Source organism: Epinephelus moara, chromosome 24, assembly GCF_006386435.1.
Source record: "Epinephelus moara isolate mb chromosome 24, YSFRI_EMoa_1.0, whole genome shotgun sequence".
NCBI lineage: Eukaryota > Metazoa > Chordata > Actinopteri > Perciformes > Serranidae > Epinephelus > Epinephelus moara.
Genome location: NC_065529.1, coordinates 9,735,990 through 9,756,053, shown reverse-complemented (window position 1 = coordinate 9,756,053; position 20,064 = coordinate 9,735,990). Strand labels below are relative to the sequence as shown.

The window sequence follows — 20,064 nt, the reverse complement described above, 5'->3', positions numbered from 1 at the left end:
TCTTGTTTACAGCTAGCTGTGTTATGCTAGCTTAAGTTTATTTAGTGTTCAGCAATTTTTTGTTTCCTCTTTTTAAATGTTATATTTTCTTTCTGATGGTTTCACTCACTTGTGTCTTCAGCTGTTTTCCTCCTCTTTGCTTGACCTTTTTTTGTTGTTGCTGGTTGGACAGTTAGGCTAACTGTCAGTTTGGCAGTTGGTTCCGTTGTTTTCCAGTCTATCACTGTTTTCTGAGGTTTTTGCTGTTTTTTTTCCTTCTTGGTAGATTTTTTTAAAAACAACGGTTTTCTCTTCTGTTTTCTTCCAGCTCTCAGAATAGTAGTTTATCTCACTTTAAAACATCCAAAAAAGCAAAAATATTCAGGAGCNTTGTTTTCCAGTCTATCACTGTTTTCTGAGGTTTTTGCTGTTTTTTTTCCTTCTTGGTAGATTTTTTTTAAAAACAATGGTTTTCTCTTCTGTTTTCTTCCAGCTCTTAGAAGAATAGTAGTTTATCTCACTTTAAAACATCCAAAAAAGCAAAAATATTCAGGAGCTCATGTTCATGCTCATGGAATCTCTCTCTCTCTGTCTCTCTTTCTGTCTCTCTGTCTCTGTCTCTCTCTCTCTCTCTCTCTCTCTCTCTCTCTCTCTCTCAATTCAATTGAATTCAAACAGCTTTATTGGCATGAACAGAAATATGTTGTTGCCAAAGCATTTTACAGAATATTTACATACAAACTTACAATATTACAATTCAATTCAATACAATACAATATAATTTATACAACTGGATATAAATGCATGCATGTTAGGATGTTATAGTGAGTGAGTCCTCAGGTTGTGGCAGGCAGATACATATTTCGCTGCCAGAGGAGCTGCTGTCCCTTCACCCAGCACAACTGACACTTCCTCCTCTGGTGTTAACATATGAAAGGCTGTTATGTTCTTAACTATTTCCCAAAGTGCAAGTTTCTTATTGAAGAAAACGTGTCGCAGTAGAGGAGGAAGTGCATCTCTGTCTCTGTCTCTGTCTCTCCTGTGGAGCAGTGAGCACATACACGCTCCTCTCTGGGCAGCCATGTCTGTCTGTGTCTTCCTGTCTCTGCAGCTAGTTGGTGGTCACTGAGCCTGTATTTGGTCAGGATCCGTCTCTGCTTCGTATCTCTGACAGAGTGGAGATATTCGGCCAATTTATATTCTCTGTTCAGAGTCAAATAACAGTTCAGGAGAAGAGATGCCATGTTTCATCGCCCAGTGACACACATGCAGCTGTCCCAACACCGACCCTCTCCCCTGCTGCCGAACCACCAGCTCCCACCGACACTGGCAGCCTCCCTCTCTCACAGCCTTTACCCACCTCTCCGACCCTGACACCCAGAGATTCCCCTCCTGACCTCCCTGCCGCCCAGCCCCTGTTACACACAGAGCCCAGATCTGACAGACCAGCCAGGCCAGAAGCCCCGGCAGTCCTACTCATGGACTCAAATGGAAAATATCTGAATGCCAAACGCCTCCTCCCTGGCCTCAACACCATAGCCAAATGCTGCAGAAACACGGGCCATGCCATGGAGCTGTTTGGCAGGACACACTGGGGAGCCCTCAATACATCGTGGTGCATACAAGAACCAATGACCTCCACACCCTCCACCAGGGCACTGCTGAGGCCATGACCAAGGTGGCTGAGAGGGCCTCCAAGGAGTTCCTGGACAGCAGAGTGATTATTTCTACCCTTCTCTCCAGGACAGAAACCCCTCCACATGTCATCCATGATATCAACATGGAAGTCTCAAGGAGCTGTGCAGCCCTCCCAAACATCCACCTCGCCCACCACACTACCATTGGGACATGGGATCTCTACGACAGACTACACCTGAACAAGGCTGGGATAAGAACATTCACCAAAACCCTGAAGGACGTTACCCTTGGTCGCAACCCCGACAATCTCGTCCACACAGCCGCTGCACCCAGGATCTACAGACCATCCACAGCTGCTGCACCCAGGATCTACAGACCTTGGTCATGGCCTCAGCAGTGCCCTGGTGGAGGGTGTGGAGGTCATTGGTTCCTGTATGCACCACGATGTATTGAGGGCTCCCCAGTGTGTCCTGCCAAACAGCTCCATGGCATGGCCCGTGTTTCTGCAGCGTTTGGCTATGGTGTTGAGGCCAGGGAGGAGGCGTTTGGCATTCAGATATTTTCCATTTGAGTCCATGAGTAGGACTGCCGGGGCTTCTGGCCTGGCTGGTCTGTCAGATCTGGGCTCTGTGTGTAACAGGGGCTGGGCGGCAGGGAGGTCAGGAGGGGAATCTCTGGGTGTCAGGGTCGGAGAGGTGGGTAAAAGCTGTGAGAGGGGGAAGCTGTTGGTGTCGGTGGGAGATGGTGGTTCGGCAGCAGGGGAGAGGGTCGGTGTTGGGACAGCTGCATGTGTGTCACTGGGCGATGAAACATGGCATCTCTTCTCCTGAAGTTGCTCCCTCATCTCCTGTAGCTCTCTGCTGAAGCTGATGTCTCTGTCGGCATCCTCCTCCTTTACTTTCAGTGCCTGGGCTCGTAGGGTGGTGTTCTCCTCCTCCAGCTCACGCATGGCCTGTGTTAGCTGTTGGAGTCTCCTCTGGGTCTCCATCAGCTCTGATCTGGTTTCCTGGTTCTCCTCTCTCAGCTCAGCTATGGCCTCTTGGCTGTCTTGCCTCAGCTGTTGAAGCTCGTGTCTCAGCTGTTGGGTAGAATCAGACTGAGCTAGCTTGGCCAAAGTGAGCTCCCTGAACTCAGTGAAGTCCAGCTCCAGGAGGGTCAGGCTCTCTCTCAGTTGTTGGAGGAGCTTGGGGGGTGTTGGTGGTGTGGGGCCAGGTGGACTGATTGTTAGCTTCAGGTCTGACTGTGTGACCTCTGGGACCATTGTGTCATCCTCCTCTTCCTGTTTCGGTGATGTGTCTCCAATAGTGTTGCTGCTCGTACTGGGTCGATCTCTCAGAGCTTCTGCCTTCATCATGGGAAAGAGTTCCTCAAAGGCATCGAGGCTTACCTCATTTCCCTGAACCAGTATTGTGCCTTTCTTAGTATAGTAGGTGAAAGTGAGCAGAGGGTTGTCTGTGTCCAGGTTTTCATCCTGACAGACAGTTAGGCGGCCACCTCGTCCAATGCCTTCTTTGGCAATATGTTTGTAATTATTACAAATGATCTCCTTCCACGTGGTGATGTTCTCTGTGTGGAAGAGGACGTTGTTTTTTATCTTCTTTCCATTGCAGAAGATGAAGTCAGCAAACAGTTGTTCTGGATTTGATAAAAGTTTTGTTTCTTTGTGTTTTTTCTTGGCTTTAGCACTGCTACAGTTAGCAGGGTATTCTACCACTCTGCTGTAGCTGCAGCTGTTGTTAGCGTCCGTCTCCATGGTAACACACTGACAACACTTTATGCCAACTGCCAACTGCCAAAATCACAAAACTAGCTAATTTTGTGATTTTAAGCTAATATGTCTTTTGAAAGCAGATTTATTTAACCTCTTTCAACACTGTAAATGAAGTGTCTTTGTCTTCTGCTTCTTTTCTTCTGTTTTCAGCCTCTTCTCTCATCTCATCTCCAGGTTTTGTGTCAGGCTAGCAGGGTTTGTTGGTTAGCTGCTTGCTGTCTTTCAGGTTAGATGTGCTGGAGATCTTCTTGTTTTGGCAGTATTTTGTTGTTATTTGTTTTCCTTTTCAATCTTTGTATCCTTATGTTGCTATTTACAGGATATCAGTTTCCTCGGTTTCGTTTTTCATCCAAAAGTTGAAGATATTTCAGGAGCTCATCCTTTCTGCTTCTCTCTCTGTCCCTGTCTCTGTCTCTGTCTCTCTCTCTGTCCCTGTCTNATTTCTATGTCACTAGTGACTTGAAACAAATTTAGGACGATAGGAGACGGGTTGAAATAAACCGAAATTTCCCTTTAAGCAGATACAGGATGAATGTGGCTTGTCTAACCTCTGGCTCACACAAAAAGTGTAACATCAACTGGTGAAAACACCTAAACAGAGGCTAAAAGATCAGTTCATGTAAAAGTGGCAAAGTGAGCTCAGAAGTATGACATCACGTGCTATATATGTCAAAATTAAACGAGAGTTTAAACTGGAGAAGTATCTGTTGCATGAAAACCAAAAGGAGGCTATTTGTAATTTTAGAGTGAACAACACCAGAATTCCGAAAGTCAGTGGAAGATATAAAGGGCTGGATAGAAATCAGAGGATCTGCTAACTGTGATGATGATGATGATGGTGTGGGGAAATCGGCATCATATTTAGTTTGAATGAGGCATAATCATTTCCAGAGAATGTTATTTGTTAAACTATTATGTAAATCATCCATCTATGTTTCAATTAATTTTGTTATTACAATCAGATAAGCCAGAAGTTATTTGTAAACTAGGTGCTTTTTTTGAAGAATGCCCTACCTTTGTCTAAGCAACATTTTTTGTACTTTAGCCATGCAGAGGACCATAGTTCTGTTATTGTATGTAATGTTTATACTTCATACCATGTGATATGGTCTTGAGTAACATAATGAAATGAAATGGAAAAAAAACTGTTTGACCTCCTCTCTCAAGCTTCTTTGCACAGTTTCTTTCAGTTTTCATGTGAACAACTGAGTGCTACACTATGAATGCCAGGAAAGAGTGCACTCTCATCCTCCATATTGTGTGTCACTCCTCTATACATCAAGGATTTTCATGCTGCCTTTTAGTGTCAGTTAGGAACAGCAATAACAGAAATGGATTTTATCAAGACACGATAAAGAGTCCCTATCTGTTTCCTTTCAGTGGGTTCAATGATTTCTTTTTTACTAACAGAGTTTTCTCTCTTACAGAACTCAAATACAGAAAATCCAAACTGTGTGGGCATCGAGGGTGTACTAGAGGCTTACTTCCAGAGCCTGCGAACTGTTCAGCTGTACGGCCCAACCAACTTCGCTCCTGTCATCAACCAGGTGGCTCGGTGAGAGAGGCACTTATACACTCACAAACACATACCTTCATACACACTCATAAATAATGTCTCTCATACATAAAATCTGCACATTAACATAAGTTTCATATGCATGTGTCACTTACCCTGTGCCATCGTGGGAAGCCAGCTGTTTATATATGCATGTCATGAATACAAACACGTGAATATGACAGAGGTGACTTGCTGGCAGAGAGCAGGAAATGTGATGAGCAGCTCACAGAAAATAAGAATCATCCCCGTCTGAGAAATCACAGTTTCAGATTTTAAAAGAGGCCCTGTGGGTTGTTGTTTTTTTTTTTTAACAAACAAAGATTATGTTTATATTCAACTTAAACTTTGCCTTTTCTTTCAGTCTACTCCAAAAATACACACACACACACACACACACACACACACACACACACACACACACATACACTACGCTGACAGAGGTCTATTTACTTTTCTGCCAGGTTAGCCCAGATCCACAAAGCTCATAATAACTGGCTTAGAAAATTCATTACAGACAGTCAGCTCAAATTTCTTATTAATTAATGAGAAGACACAACTGGCCAGGGTCGGTTTACTGGAGAGAGATACCTCATCAAATGTCTTCCCCTCTGGTTTAGGTAGCCTTAGCGTTGTAAAACATTTTAAAACACTTTACTCTGACCTGGCACCCAGTTGACACAATTTGCCAAAATGACACGTCTCCCTTGTTTGTGTTTTCTCTTATTATTGACTTGGAAAAATAAGTTCAAGCAAAAGATACACAATTATGATAATTCATCAAAATACAAGTGAGTCCTGCCATTTCTAACCCCTTCCAAACTCATAAATTAAGGTAAAACAACCCTTTACAAATGCACCCCTTGAACAATGTCACACATAAACACTGTTACTTCCTTTCAATTTACCAAATATCTCTGCACTTTAATCTCACATCACAGGTAACATGCAATATTAATACTGTAGAACAGCACTGACAGAAAAAGAAGACAACAATTTTTAGTTTAAATAAGAAAAAGATGAAAATAAATAAATGAAAATTCATTCATTCATTTTATGTAACTGCTTATCCCGTTTAATAATAATATAATAATAATAATAATAATAATACATTTTATTTAAAGGCGCCTTTCTAACACTCAAGGACACTGTACAATAAAAAAAAAAAAATACAGAACAAACAATGAAACCATAAGAAAATACACAGTATGACGTAAAAACAGATTAAAATTAAAATCAAAATTAAGATTAAGATCAAATTTGGACAGTGCAATTGAGATCATAGAAAAGCAATCTTAAACAGATGAGTTTTGAGTGTGGAGTTAAAGAGTGGAAGTGAGTTGATATTTCTGAGTTCAGGTGGTAGTGCGGCTCTGCTCCCCATGGTGGTGAGATGGGCGGAGGGGACAGTCAGATGGATGGAGGAGGATGATCTGAGGGTACGGGAAGGAGTGGCTGCATGGAGGAGATAGGGCAGATATGGAGGGGCAAGGTTGTGGATGGCCTTGAATGTTAACAGGAGGATTTTGAATTCAATACGGGACTTAACCAGGAGCCAGTGGAGCTGCAGCAGGACAGGAGTAATGTGGTGGATGGAGGAGGTTGTGGTGATGATGTGGGTAGCTGAATTCTGGACCAGCTGAAGCTTATGGAGGGATTTGTGAGTGAGACCAAAGAGGAGGGAATTGCAGTAGTCTAAACGAGAAGTGACTGTGAACAAGGATAGCAGTGGTATGGGGGTTGAGGGAGGGGTGGAGGCGGTTGATATTACGTAAGTGGAAGTATGCAGGCCGGGTAATGTTATTGATGTGTGATTGGGAAGATAAGGCACGGTCAAGGATGACACCCACACTCTTAACCTGTGGGGAGGGGGAAACAGAGCAAGTATCGATAAGTTTGGGGTCACAGGGGGTGTTGGAGCCTATCCCAGCTGGGCGAGAGATGGGGTACATCCTGGACAGGTTGCCAGACTATCACAGGGCTGACACATAGAGACAGACAACCATTCATGCTCACATTCACACTGGGGAGAATATTCAAACTCTGGGCGTCTATGGGGGTTTACTCTGTTTTGGAGCCAGTCTCAAGTGGCCATTTAAGGAACTGCAGTTTTTGGCACTTCCTTCGCTCCATTTTTCTGCCTCAAAGGTCGCGGCTTGCATAATGGAAAGAAGATGAAGTGATAGTAAAGAATCCATGTACCCTTCGTTCTTTTTTTTTTTTTTTTTTTTAAACAGAAAATGGAACAACAGCAATCACAGGTTTTGTAGTTTTTCTGTTTGAAAATTAAAACAGAAGAACGTGAAAATGAAGTTTTTAACTTTTTTGTTTTGTTGTTGTGATATTTGGATAAATTCTGGGAATGCTGGGAGATCTGTGGAGGAACTTTTGAACTTTGCAGAGGAGCGCTCCATTCTCAACTACTTGTAGGCTAGTTATGGCTGCACTCCAGCCTTATGCAGACCTGATCTGTGAACTTTTTGAGCGTGGCAAGACACACGAAGAAATCAGTGACATTTTGCAGCTTGAAGGGGCCACACGGTGTTCCATAATGAGTGTCAGGAGATTCTGCATGGAGCACAACCTTTGGAGGAGAAGTGTTGTTTCAGACGCCTAATTGGAAACGGCTGTGGTTTCTGCAATAAACAGGGTATGTATGTATGTATGTATGTATGTATGTATAGGGTATCCATCCGGGGATACGGGATCATCCTTTAGCTACTAAATCAATTCAGGACACGATTGGTCCTGTAGTATTTTCGTGCGCTCTCTAATGCATTGGCTACACTACGTTATCACATGCTTGAAATTGCATGAGAAATAATAAAATCAAAGAGTTTCACAAGACATAGCAGAAGGCAAGTTTTCAGTCACTCTTCGTCAACGTCGCCATTGTTACGGACACTCGGGGCGGTAGTTCAAACGTCTGCCCATAATATGAAAGAGGCTGTCCAGATACAGATATGTATGGTTGACCACGAATAAAAACTTTGTGATATTTTGATAACTGGGTCAAAATAGAACAGGTTGTTTTGAGTCATGTGTGCATGTTTTAGCATTTCCTGACAGTCCATAATCCACTGTTATTTTGACTTATAAAGTTTGAACAGCAGTGTGGCATCTTTGCTCCTAACCGATTGCTCTGTTTGGCAAAAAAAAAAAAATTGTTAACAGTTTATCAGTTTGAAAACCATATATCTTGTCAGCTGAATGTAGGTCAGAACAGATTTGCATGTCATTGCAAGTTTTATACAACATCCCAACTTTTCTGGAATTGGGGTTGCACATTTCAACAGCAGATGACTACTACTTAACCTTTGCCAGCACAGATTATCACAAACACTGTTGCTTCCAGCATAAAGCTGTATTCAATTCCAGTGCTTTTAGGAGAGCAGAGGAAGGATGCTCCCCATAGAGCATGTCAGTGTCACCGTAAAGGTTAATGATACCCTGCTCTGCAAAATATGCCAACCCCTTTAGATCACCTACACAGAGCCCTGGTGGTTTTACTGCTGGAGGCTTTGACTCTTTCTTGAGTGACAACATTGTATTAACTCTATATTTTAGATTTGTGCTGCTTTAATGACCACCCATGTTACTTGCTCCATCTCAAACCAGCAAAAATAAGAAGATTAGAATAAACCTTTTTTATCTTTTATGATTATGACTCTTTGAAGTTAAGGAAACACTGTGATCATGGCAAGCAAGTTATTGCTGAGGTGTGGCAAATCTTTGTAAACTGCAAAAAATCATTGTCATGGTTAGGGATGGGCCCTAAAATAATATCACGATATTTGAGGGTGCGTTTTTGCAATAATGATATTCTTGGCAATATAACAACTTAGTAAAAACGAAATGTATTATTCATTAAAGAAAACAGAATTGCAACAAAATAAGTGATATAGTTTACATGTCACCTTAACAGTTTTTTCACACCTGGCCATTTTTCCTCTAACCATCACCTTGTAACCTGTGACCAGCTGTTATGCTATCATTACCATTGCACATTTACACATATGTAGTTTACATTACCAAATGTTTAATTACTTCACAACACTGACTCCATGTGTGCATGGCGATAGAAGAGAGGGAGAGACGCTGTGCTGCTGCTGGACAAGTCGCTGAATGAGGGTAACTTGCGGTAAGTCGCTAAAAGTGTCTGTGATGTCAGGGTTCTTCAAAAACCATTCAGCACACAACGGTTTAGTCCACACAACTGAAGCTGCTCGTCTTTTTGGAACCACCGTAGAGTCGCTAATAATTTTGCTTTCAGCCATGCTTGTTGTAGCACATGGACCATGTCACACAAAAACATTACAAAGTAAACACAGATTTCTTTAATTAAAGATGATCTTTGTAGAACCATGCCAGTCACAATTAATATAGCACCAAACATAATTAATGTCAGTGGCTGTCTTCGTTGAATCCCACTTTAATTGCATTCTGAGTCTGGGCTAATCATGTAGGGAAAATACTTTGAGTACTTAATATAGTTAGCATTTTAGAATTTCTGATTAAACCAGAACAGAAAAGTGAGCTAAATAATGTTATCTGAGCAGCAACACCTGTATTATTTAATCCCTGTTGTCTTGTGCCCAACAGTCCTGAATTCACCCTGCTGCTCTGCTCCTCCTCTCTGGCTGGTTGTCTTCAGGGCCAGTGCTGCTAAATGCAGAACTGGTTATTTTTAATGATTTTGATGCTTTGGTTTCTCGGGGTTTTAGCTTCTTTTACCCAAGAATTTCAGCTGCTCTGTTTCAGTAAAAGGATGTACAGAGCCATGGGATACAGCCAGGTAATCAATTGCCATCAGCCCCATTTCAATTCAATTTAATTCAATTTTATTTATAAAGCCCAATATCACAAATCAGAGTTTGCCTCAGAGGGCTTTACAGCATATAACATCCCTCTGTCCTTAGGACCCTCACAGCGGATAAGGAAAATCTCCCCCAAAAAAACTTAAACAGGGAAAAAAATAGTAGAAACTTCAGGAAGAGCAACTGAGGAGGGATGTCTCATCTAGGACAAGAGAGGAGTGAGAAAAATTGAGACAGAGAGAGAAGCAGGGCAAGCAGTAATGACAATTAATTTTAGTAATAATATTATAATAACAACAGTAATAACAGTAATTTTGGTAGCATATGTTGTGGGTATATGTTAATATCTGATAGTATATGTATGTGACAATAGTCATATGTGTATAATAACAGTAGAAGTATGATTAATAATAACAGCAGCAGCAGGAGGCATCTGGCAGGACCACAGCAGCGGCACAACCACGAAACCCCATCCAGGCATAGCTGCGATTTGAGGGAAGCTGCGAGACAGTGGAGCACAAAGGCTCAGGAGTGGAAGCTGAGTTAGTGATATGCAGTAATAGGATGTGAATGTTAGCAAATGAAGAAAAAACTACTTTTCAGAAACTGAGGAGAGAGAGAGAGAGAGAGAGAGAGTGAGAAAAGGGGCCATGTGTATCATAGGAGGACCCCCGGCAGACTAGGCCTAAGTCAGCCTAACTAGGGGCTGGTACAGGGCAAGCCTGAGCCAGCCCTAACTATAAGCTTTATCAAAAAGGGAAGTCTTAAGTCTAGTCTTAAATGTGGAGACGGTGTCTGCCTCCCGGACCGTAACAGGAAGATGATTCCACAGGAGAGGAGCCTGATAGCTGAAGGCTCTGGCTCCTGATCTACTTTTGGAGACTTTAGGAACCGCGAGTAACCCTGTAATTATTGAACAGGCCTACAGGACACAATAAATAAAATAATGACCACGAAGAGGTGCAAAATAACTACAGAGAGATTAAAAAACAACCACAAAGAGGTGCAAAAATGACCACAAAGAGGTGCAAACAAAGAGTTGCAAAAATGACCACAAGGAGATGCAAACAACTATGAAGAGATTTAAAACAACCTTAAAGGGATACAAAAAACCCCCAAAGAGATCCAAATGCATCACACCTTATTATCTTCTGATTATTATTTTCTGAACAAGCATGCACCCATGAGGTCAGTTTGAATAACAGCAAAACGGCTACAAAGACACGGAAAAACAATCACAAAGCGACACAAAACAACCATAAAGAGATGCAAATGCATCACATTTATTATCTGATTATTATTTTCTAAACAAGCATGCACCCACGAGGTCAATGCTTCAAATAACATAGGTAAGAATAAATTAACACACCATGTCTTCCTGCTGAATCCTGCAGCACACAATCTTACAGGCTCTTTTTTTAAAAACAAATTACATTTCACCAATAAAACTTTCTTGGAGTACAGCCTGTGTTGATTTTTTAATGGATTTTGGCTGGTTATTACCTGCTATTGTATTTTTAGGCCCCATATGAAGCAATAATATGCTGTCCCAGTTCTTTGTGATTGTGGTTGCATAATCAAATGGAGTGTGGCGATGCTGTGTTGCTCAGCTATGGGCTCAAGAGCTTCAAAACTCCCATCCATTCAGAGAGAGAACATGAAACTTTATTTCCTCGCTCCCCGTCCTCACACTTTATTCTGTCATTCTTGTTTAGTTCATGACTCCAGATATGTTTTGCTTGTGATCATCAGATCCACTTCCCTTCCCTCACTCACTTTTTTCGTAATTTTCTTTCCAACTTCCTACAACCATACCTACCCCACTAACTCTGACTTGCTATCCCTCTATGTCTCCTAGCCCCCGTTTTTATCATTCTCATCCTCCCATTTCTTGTTTTCTCTCATCAGCTCTTCCTGGTTCTTCTCTGGCTATTCCTCTTCTTCCCTTTCTTCTTAATTAAATTCCCCATCCATCTCTTCTTTCTCCTCTGGGTCCAGTATTTCCTGTTACTGCTCCTCACACTGCCCCTTCTCTACATCCATCTCTTCTTTGTTGTTGTCATCCATGTGGGAGCTTTAGAGAAGTGATAAGGACAAGAAGGGAGCAGAAGGAGGAAAATGCACAGTATAATTCACATATACCTAAATATACGCGGCCGAATGCAACAACTCTTGCCATTTGCAGTAACTTATTGGAACAAGGATCATATTATCACAGCCAGTGAAAAAGACACTGCTTCACTCCAACAATTAAAATGTGTTTACACATATTGTATTGTTTTCACTGCTTTTTTGGTCCAAGTTTTGCCTGTACGCTCTTGTGTGTTGTCTGATGCTATGTTGTGTGTTTCTGTGGGCAGAAAAGCTGGATTGCTAACTATCTGTGATGGTCTATTAAAAACACTATTTATGTTATTATTGGAAACACATAACCAGCCTACACACACAAACATAACCTGCATCAAAGAGTCTACATTTTGTTACCCTCAACCTGTAGAACTGACGGTTCAGAGTTGTTGTTGACTTCTGCAGTGAGGTATTTGAAGTCTGTGAATCCAAAGCCTATAACTTAAAGTACAGATAACAGAAGCCCCTCTGGGATCATCACAGATAGTTGTATTTGGATTCAGCTCCTGTGTCTGGCAGCTGCATACTGTGATACATTAGAGGATTAGAGAACGCTTTAAGAAAAAAGGAGAAAGAAATGTTCACGTTCCCCTCCTAAGCTCTTTAGGGTAGAGGGTCAGGAGCAGCAGAAAATATTCACACTTACTTGCCAAATTGTGACAGAATTACAGAATAAGTTAGACAGCAATAGTTGCGTGTGGATCATAAAATTGTGTAAAAGGTGATCATGTGTCTCCATACTTCATTCTTTCCAAACAGAAACCGTAATTGTTATAACATACTATATTGGTTTCGCTGGTTGATACACAATGCATTGATGACGTGGTGTGGACGCTTCCAGTTGCCTCTCTGTCAGCCCTCCTTCATCCTGCCAGCCAGCCAACTCCATTCACCTGTGCATGCAGCTTCATCAGCACTCCCTGCATATAAGCAGCTGCTGCTTGCCCTCAGGGCCAGATTGTTCTTCAACCTCATGCAACACTGTCCAGCACTCCTTACCTGCCTGATCTCCTGTTATCGACCCTGCCTGCCTCTGACCTGTCTCAGGAACTGTAATATTCTTTGATTCATCGAAAACTTGGCTAAATCCTGGACAGCCCCTTTCAACTAGGTGACTCTTTTTCTATATGGTGATCTGACAGAGCAGAGGACTCTGGCAAGAGAAGAAGAGGAGTGCACAGACAGTGAATAAGGACTGGTGGGAATGTGAGGCACTGTCCTGTTCCTGCTGTGGATGACTGCATCCGTTCACAGGCGGCTGCAGTGTGGCACAGCCCATGTTCGGGAGAAGCGACCATATGGCCTCTTGTTGAGGTGGGGATGTGTGGACAATTGAATCATTCCACAACCAGATTACCAGAACTATCCAGAAACATGGACAATTATAAAACAACAGCCAAAAATGTAAGAGACAAAAAAAGGACAAAATTACAGTGCACAAGTTAAAGGAGCTGATGTGATCATATTTCACTGGAGTTGTACCTTGTATAATTCCTTGTGACAAAAAATGATTGAGTGATGGTGTCATTTAGGTATGGCGTTGTATGGCAGCTGCCATACCTTGGAATCGGGAGAAAAAAAAGAGAGAGGTTCTGTAGTCATCTTACTTGTGTCATGGATGTATTAAAACACGTGTGTGTGAAACAGTGCACTGTTTACTCCTGTCTCTGCGTGACTGACGTCAATCAGGCGCAAGGATCTCTGGGAGTGAGGTTGAGTGTGAGGTAAAAAATACACATGCGCAATTACCACCAGTCGCCTCTGGATGCCGCCAAAACAACAAAACGGGAGGTCTTGGGCAGAGAAGTGAAAATGAAAAGAAAACAAACATCTATCAATTTTTTTCATAAAACGTAAAGACGTACCAACAACAGCGGAACAGTCAAGTGAAGTGTTGCAGCAAGCTGGTCCCCCAGAAAAGCTGCCGGTGACCGTGTGCCCTCCTCCGTCCAGCCAGGAGGACGTGGCTAACACAACCAAGGCTACAGGGGTAACACTAGCTACTGGTAGCCGACCAACAGCAACAGCAGCCGGTGGTCCTGGGACCACCGTGACATATCAAGGCTTAAAACCGGCTCCCCAGCTCAACCATGCCTCAGCCAGTACCCCACGAGGAACGGAAGACGATTTGCCAGCATCTATTATGACCAACATGAGTGGATTGAATAGTCGGTGTCTACTGACTCAATTTTTTGTTTCGCCTGCCGCCACTTCGGAGGTGCATCAATACATACTGGAGACAGGTAAAGGGCTCGATTTTAGCATAGAGCAGTTTTAAATGCATATAATGCTTAATTTATTACATTGTGCACATTTCCTACAAGACAACTTTCGGGCTCACAAATCTTTATTGGCTTTAACCCCTGCAGGCATGGGGCTTGCGCCTTCATTGACAATGGATTTTACTGTTGGAAGAACATTCAAGCCCAGATCAGAGTACATACACTCAGTAAACGTCACACCGCTGCTGTGGTGGCACAGAGCTATTCAGAAGACTAAGTTGCGCTACGAAGCAATACAGACGGTGCTGGAGGCAACAGCGGAAGCCCACAAAGAAGGATCAATAGAGGCGGCTGGTCTTGAAATGAAAATCTCATCATTCCCCTTCATCCTCCATCTCCACACACTTGAGAAAATCCTGGGCACAACATTTGCACTTTCAGAGCGGCTTCAGACACAGGGCCTGGTCATCCCAAAAGCTGCAGTGCTCATTCGAAGTACAAAGGCCCAGTTGGTTCCAATGCGGTCAGAAGATGAGTGGAATACCACAATGACAGATGCCAAGGCATTTGCGAGAAAAATGGGACTGAGCAGCAGCGACGCCCCTTGCCTGAATGGACCAGCAAGAGCACGGCAAGTATCAAAACATCTTACTGGGTTTGTGACAGACTCCAGCATCGGACAACATGAGGGTGACCAGCACAAGAGAACCTTCTTTGAAATCTCTCTCTGGAATTCACTCAGAGATTCACTGAGAATGAAAGTCTGCTTGATGCTATCCAGGCTTTTGACATGTCATCCCCCAAGTTTTTGGAAGTGGACTCTGTGATGTCTTTTGCCAGTGCATATGAAATCCACATTGACACCACAGTACAACAAGCCCAGTGTCAGGCAGTCAAGGCCCTGGTCTCCTTGACTGAGAAAGATGATGATGAGGATGTCATCTTGTCCACTATGAACCAGCTCAACTCCATGCTGAGTGCATTCTCTGAGCTTATCAAGCTGTTCCGCATTGTTGCAACATTGCCTGTGTCTACAGCATCCAATGAGAGATTCTTCTCTGTTTTAAAACGTGTCAAAAACTATCTCAGAACAACAATGAGTAATGACAGACTGACCCATCTCATGCTTCTGGCTGTGGAATCTACACTGGTAAAGACATTCAGCCTGGATGATCTGGTGACAGACTTTGCCCAGTTAAGGCCCAGATGTTATCCTCTTATGTGATAGCAGCCTATACAGCACAAGGAGGTAAGAACATGGTTTTCCTCCTTCAATTTGCTGACTAATATTCGTGCTGTGCAAACAATTGTGCAAAACATTTTCCACTAATTAGCATGCTCACAATTTGACATGGAGCTACATGGCATATTAATATCTTACCACAATGATCACACTGACTCTCCAATATGAGAATATGAAATGCATATGCAGCACGATATGTCATTTATGGATAATAATTTCTGGGATGTGATGTGAGTGTAAATACTTTGTTTTACTGTGTTTCATACACCGGACCCCTTGGTTATCTTCTAGAAATGAGCTTGTAATTAATTTATTTTCTTTATTTTCTGTGAAGTTAAACACATGACTAATGATAATGAAACGTCCGCTCGCTGTCCGTGGTGCTGAAATATGCGCTGAAATAGGTCCGATGTTTTCACTGCTCTCACCAAGTCGTGCATTACATGCAGACATGAGGTATTATGAATGTGAGAAACAGCTTCATGCCCTTTGAAACAGTTTTCAATAGCATAGTATGTACTTCTGACAGGTCAAAGACCAAAGTGAAGTTTTATATAAGTTCATACTTTTGAAACTCCATCATCAGTAGTTCTGTGACGTCATGTCATATTGCCATACCTTAGCTTTTGCTGAAACGACGCCCCTCATCCAACCTACGGTAACACACACAGGAAGTGGAATATTTTTGTTTCATGTTTTACTGTTGTGGGGGCTACGCAACACATTAAAATTAAACTGTGCATCAATGACTGATACAACATTGTAAAGATTTTCACAGGTTCACTTTATTCCTAATATCTAAAACTCAACTTATGATTCACCTTTGGCAGTGTGTGACTGGAAGCACAGAGCTGATGGCTCATTGTAGAGGGGACAAGGACCTCTAATGGCCCCTTTTACAGCCTATAGGCTCTATGGAGATGCAGGACAGATCCAAGGGGATCTGCGTTTCCAACAAACACTTTCTGTATAGTACCCTTAGAACCCATACATAACCCATACGGACATGTACCTAAACCCTAGATCTGTTTTGTGATCTCACCACAGACAGCTGGCTTGAGGGTGGGCAGGATTGTCACCGCTGGTGCAGAGGAAAGGTTCCACCTCATTGATCGTCTGCATAACGGGGTTGCACACTGACATTTCAGAACAAAAAAATAACAGGCTTCAGTGTTCAGAGCCTCTGTCACAATCGATGGAATGTTTAAGAATGGCATTGAGTCATTAAGTCCTTGTTGAGTAAGAGATCTCTCTTGACCAATCAACAGACTGCAGAGCTTCTAACTCCACCTTTTTGTATCAAATCAGTGTGCTAGGTGCCCCAACAGAAGGCTGATGAAAAACAAGGCGGAATGGAACGGCCCTATTTTTACAATCCACAACTTTTCACAATGGAAATGTAAAAAATAAAACAAAATAAATATGCTGATAAATAATGAACTTATCTGAACCGTACTGCTTAGTGTAACAGAGGGAAATGTGGATTTACAATCAAGTGTGCTATTTCAGCACCATGGACAGTGCCACAGATTTATCATTAAACAGTGACCTAGTGATATTTAAGCAGCACAACTGCTGATAGGCTATTTCAGAACCATGCTTGGAGCCATGGGTTTTACCAGTAGCCTAATTTAGATAGGCTGGGTAGGATAAAGGATAAAAATGTAAGTCAGACTAGACTAGTGGGGCAGCCAACCAAAGACAGAAGACAAGTGAATACACAGTTTGACATTCAGTGATGTTAGATGCCCATACACCAACACAGTCATAAAGCCTACTCAACAAAGTCACACATAATCAATTACACATGACAGCAAACTACAAGTGTGCGAGCAATGTATGGCCTGCCGTTAATACAATAACCAAGGTCAGATAGTCAGCATCTATGACAAGCTTACGTCATCAGAGATAATAATGTATTGATATGAAACAATTTACCAGTGATGTTTTCATCGTGCAGCTGTCAGTTTGATTACAATCCAGCAAAAATGATATGGAATAATCTGGAATCATGAGATATTCAAGTCCCTCATGCTTTGAAGAATTTCTTCAAATTTGGCACAAACATCACCTTCAACCCTACAATGCACTGATCAGATTTTGCTGGTCAAAAGTCAAGGTCACTGTGACCTTGCATCTGCCTCAGTCACATGAATGCAATATCTCAAGAAGGCTTTTAGGGAGATTCATCAAAGGCAGTTCAAACGTTCATGTGGACTTAGAATTTGGTGGTAGAAAATCAAAGGTTGAAAGGTTCATGTTTTAAGTAATAAATCATAATTTTACACAAATTTCTGATAGGATATAATAACAAAGTGATGACATTTAAATCTAAAAGGTCAACTTACATGTGATATCATAATGTTTTACAAAACACTTTCCTGGCCATTATTCAGGCTCATATCTCAGGAACAGAAGGGAGACATTTGGTCAAATACTGAATTGGTGACTCTCATCTTGGGTGACCATCTTGAAACTGTGCTGATTGTATAGATCATCTGTGCCGTCAGGGGGAAGATGTGTGAGAAGCATCCATGTTTTCACAGACAATGATGTAAACTGTGAGTGCAACTTGAGTGGTTTGCCAAGGCATACAACCGCAAGGTGGCAATTCTAGTTATTTGTTAATAGATCATGTCGATCTGGTCATTTCAAAAGTAGCGTGCAAGCCAAATAATTGGAGGGCCTCTGAGTTACAGCCTCTGATCTGTTAGGGCACAGTACAGTACATGTGCAGAACAGCTGCCCCACACTTATCTAACAGCCTTCATTCATCTCATGTTTGAGATATATATATGCTGAAAATATCGAGCACCTCCTAGGCCTGAAAATATTATGGTTTCAGTTATTCTCCAGTCTCTCCCTGTTTTCTTTAACTCACCTTCACTCTTTAGAATGTAATTTCATCAGTGTGTCTCAATGTGTCATCAGTTTTGCCCTTAAGAATTGTTCCGAAAAGAAAATTTTATGCACAGTTCCGATTTCAGCATACTGCTTTCAATGACATTTCCTCATTTACCAAGTGTTGCAGGGGCAGCAAGTGTCACAAAAAGGGAAAATTAAGTGTAACAAATAAAAATATAAACACTATTCAAGAAAGCTGCTGCCATCCTTACGAAAACACTGAGATATATTTTTATATTTTAACTGAGATAAAATGTAAAGAGAGAGAGAGAGATAGAGACAAAGTGGCAAATTATGCTACATTATCATGCTATGCTCCATTATGCAAAGCCATGTGTGCTTCAAATTAACAGATGCCTACCAGTCATTGTGATCCCTGGCCCTGCTGTCCCTTGCTGAGCTCCATTATCTGGGGGTCACACTTACTCACTTTAAATTGCACACAAGCTTCGGAGTGGTCAGTTGTCAGACTGATGTGGGAGGGGCTGAGCACACTCTTCATGTGTGAGAATATCCTCTCACAGAGATATGACTGTTGGTGAAGCCAATGCAATTTTCCTGAGACAGCTAAACTTCTTCAACAGAGATATCCAGCAGGTGAAGCTGCAAGTTCATGATCATGCACGACTGTGTTTTCCACTTGCATCCGTAGCTGTGCAAACTTTGTCACCCACAGTGTTTAACTCTTGAGCTCAATCAGCTGCATTACCATGATGAATAAGGATAAGAAAGAGATAAATCCAGTTCATGTCAATCAAAACTCTTGGGATTGATCGAGAAAGAGAATATGGGTCCGTACTTCTGATATTCCCAAAATCCATTTGTAGTTGTACATTTCCGTGGTGCTGATGCTGTGCAGCATGGACAGCTCCCTAAAGTGTCTGAAGTACCATCAGTAAATGGCTTTCCATGTTTTGCAATGCAATTAGCAGTGTGATAGCTTGCTTTAGTAGCGTGATTTTTAGTGCTAGTGAAGACTTTGAGGGTGTTTGCTTGCTTCCTATACGTGGACACAGCACCTTTGCTGATTCAACCTCGTCTGCCTCATCCTTGAAAGTTTTGTTGTGTTTGGTCTCAAAATGGTGTTTGGCATGCGTTTCCTCTTCACTTACATCTTCCACTCCCATTAAGAGATAGGATGCAAAACAGACAAAGGCAATGGCTTCTAAAGGATTACTGACAACGCAATTTGTTCCTGTTTCACCTGTTGATACACTTTCCTATTATTCTATAGAGACAGAAAGCGAGATAGATAAGGGATGTAAGAGGAGGATGTGTAATGAGAGAGGCAGGAAAACAGAAAACATGAGGAAGGGATGTTGAGACAGGCAGAAGGACAGACAGAGAGGAATCCAGCAGACAGGAAGAGAGAGAGACAGTTTGCCATTTTGCCTGCTCTCAGCCTCAGGCCAGACTGAGAGTGTGAGCCAATCAAACAGTGAGTCAGACAGCAGGTCTTCCTTCACCCTGCTGGGATCCTAGCATTACCAGCAACACACACACACACACACACACACACACACACACACACACACACCGGCCAGTGTAGAACAAAAATACTGTATTATACAACACTGTTTTATGTGGACTGTATTATGAGAAGCCTGTGCTGGCAAGACCTCAGCATCTGCTCTTTAGTGTGCATCAGCTGAATATTTAAATCCAGTCCACACACTGACCAACCTGCAGAAAATCGTCTTTGTATGTGATGGTTGTACCTTCAGAGCATGATGTACATTCTGTTCAAAAGCTCAAATGAATGGTGTGGAGCCCATTTGATTTTGTGTAAATCAGCAGGTAACATCTTC

General features: G+C 42.2%; 1 protein-coding gene across 1 annotated transcript in view; it reads left to right on the top strand.

Annotated features, from left to right (window-relative positions):
* Positions 1 to 20,064, top strand: part of LOC126385360 (copine-9-like) — a 329,179-nt gene that overhangs the window by 285,839 nt on the left and 23,276 nt on the right. The window contains exon 16 of the mRNA XM_050036928.1: positions 4,816 to 4,943. Coding sequence (XP_049892885.1) covers positions 4,816 to 4,943 — 128 coding nt within the window. The remainder of the gene's footprint in view (positions 1 to 4,815; positions 4,944 to 20,064) is intronic.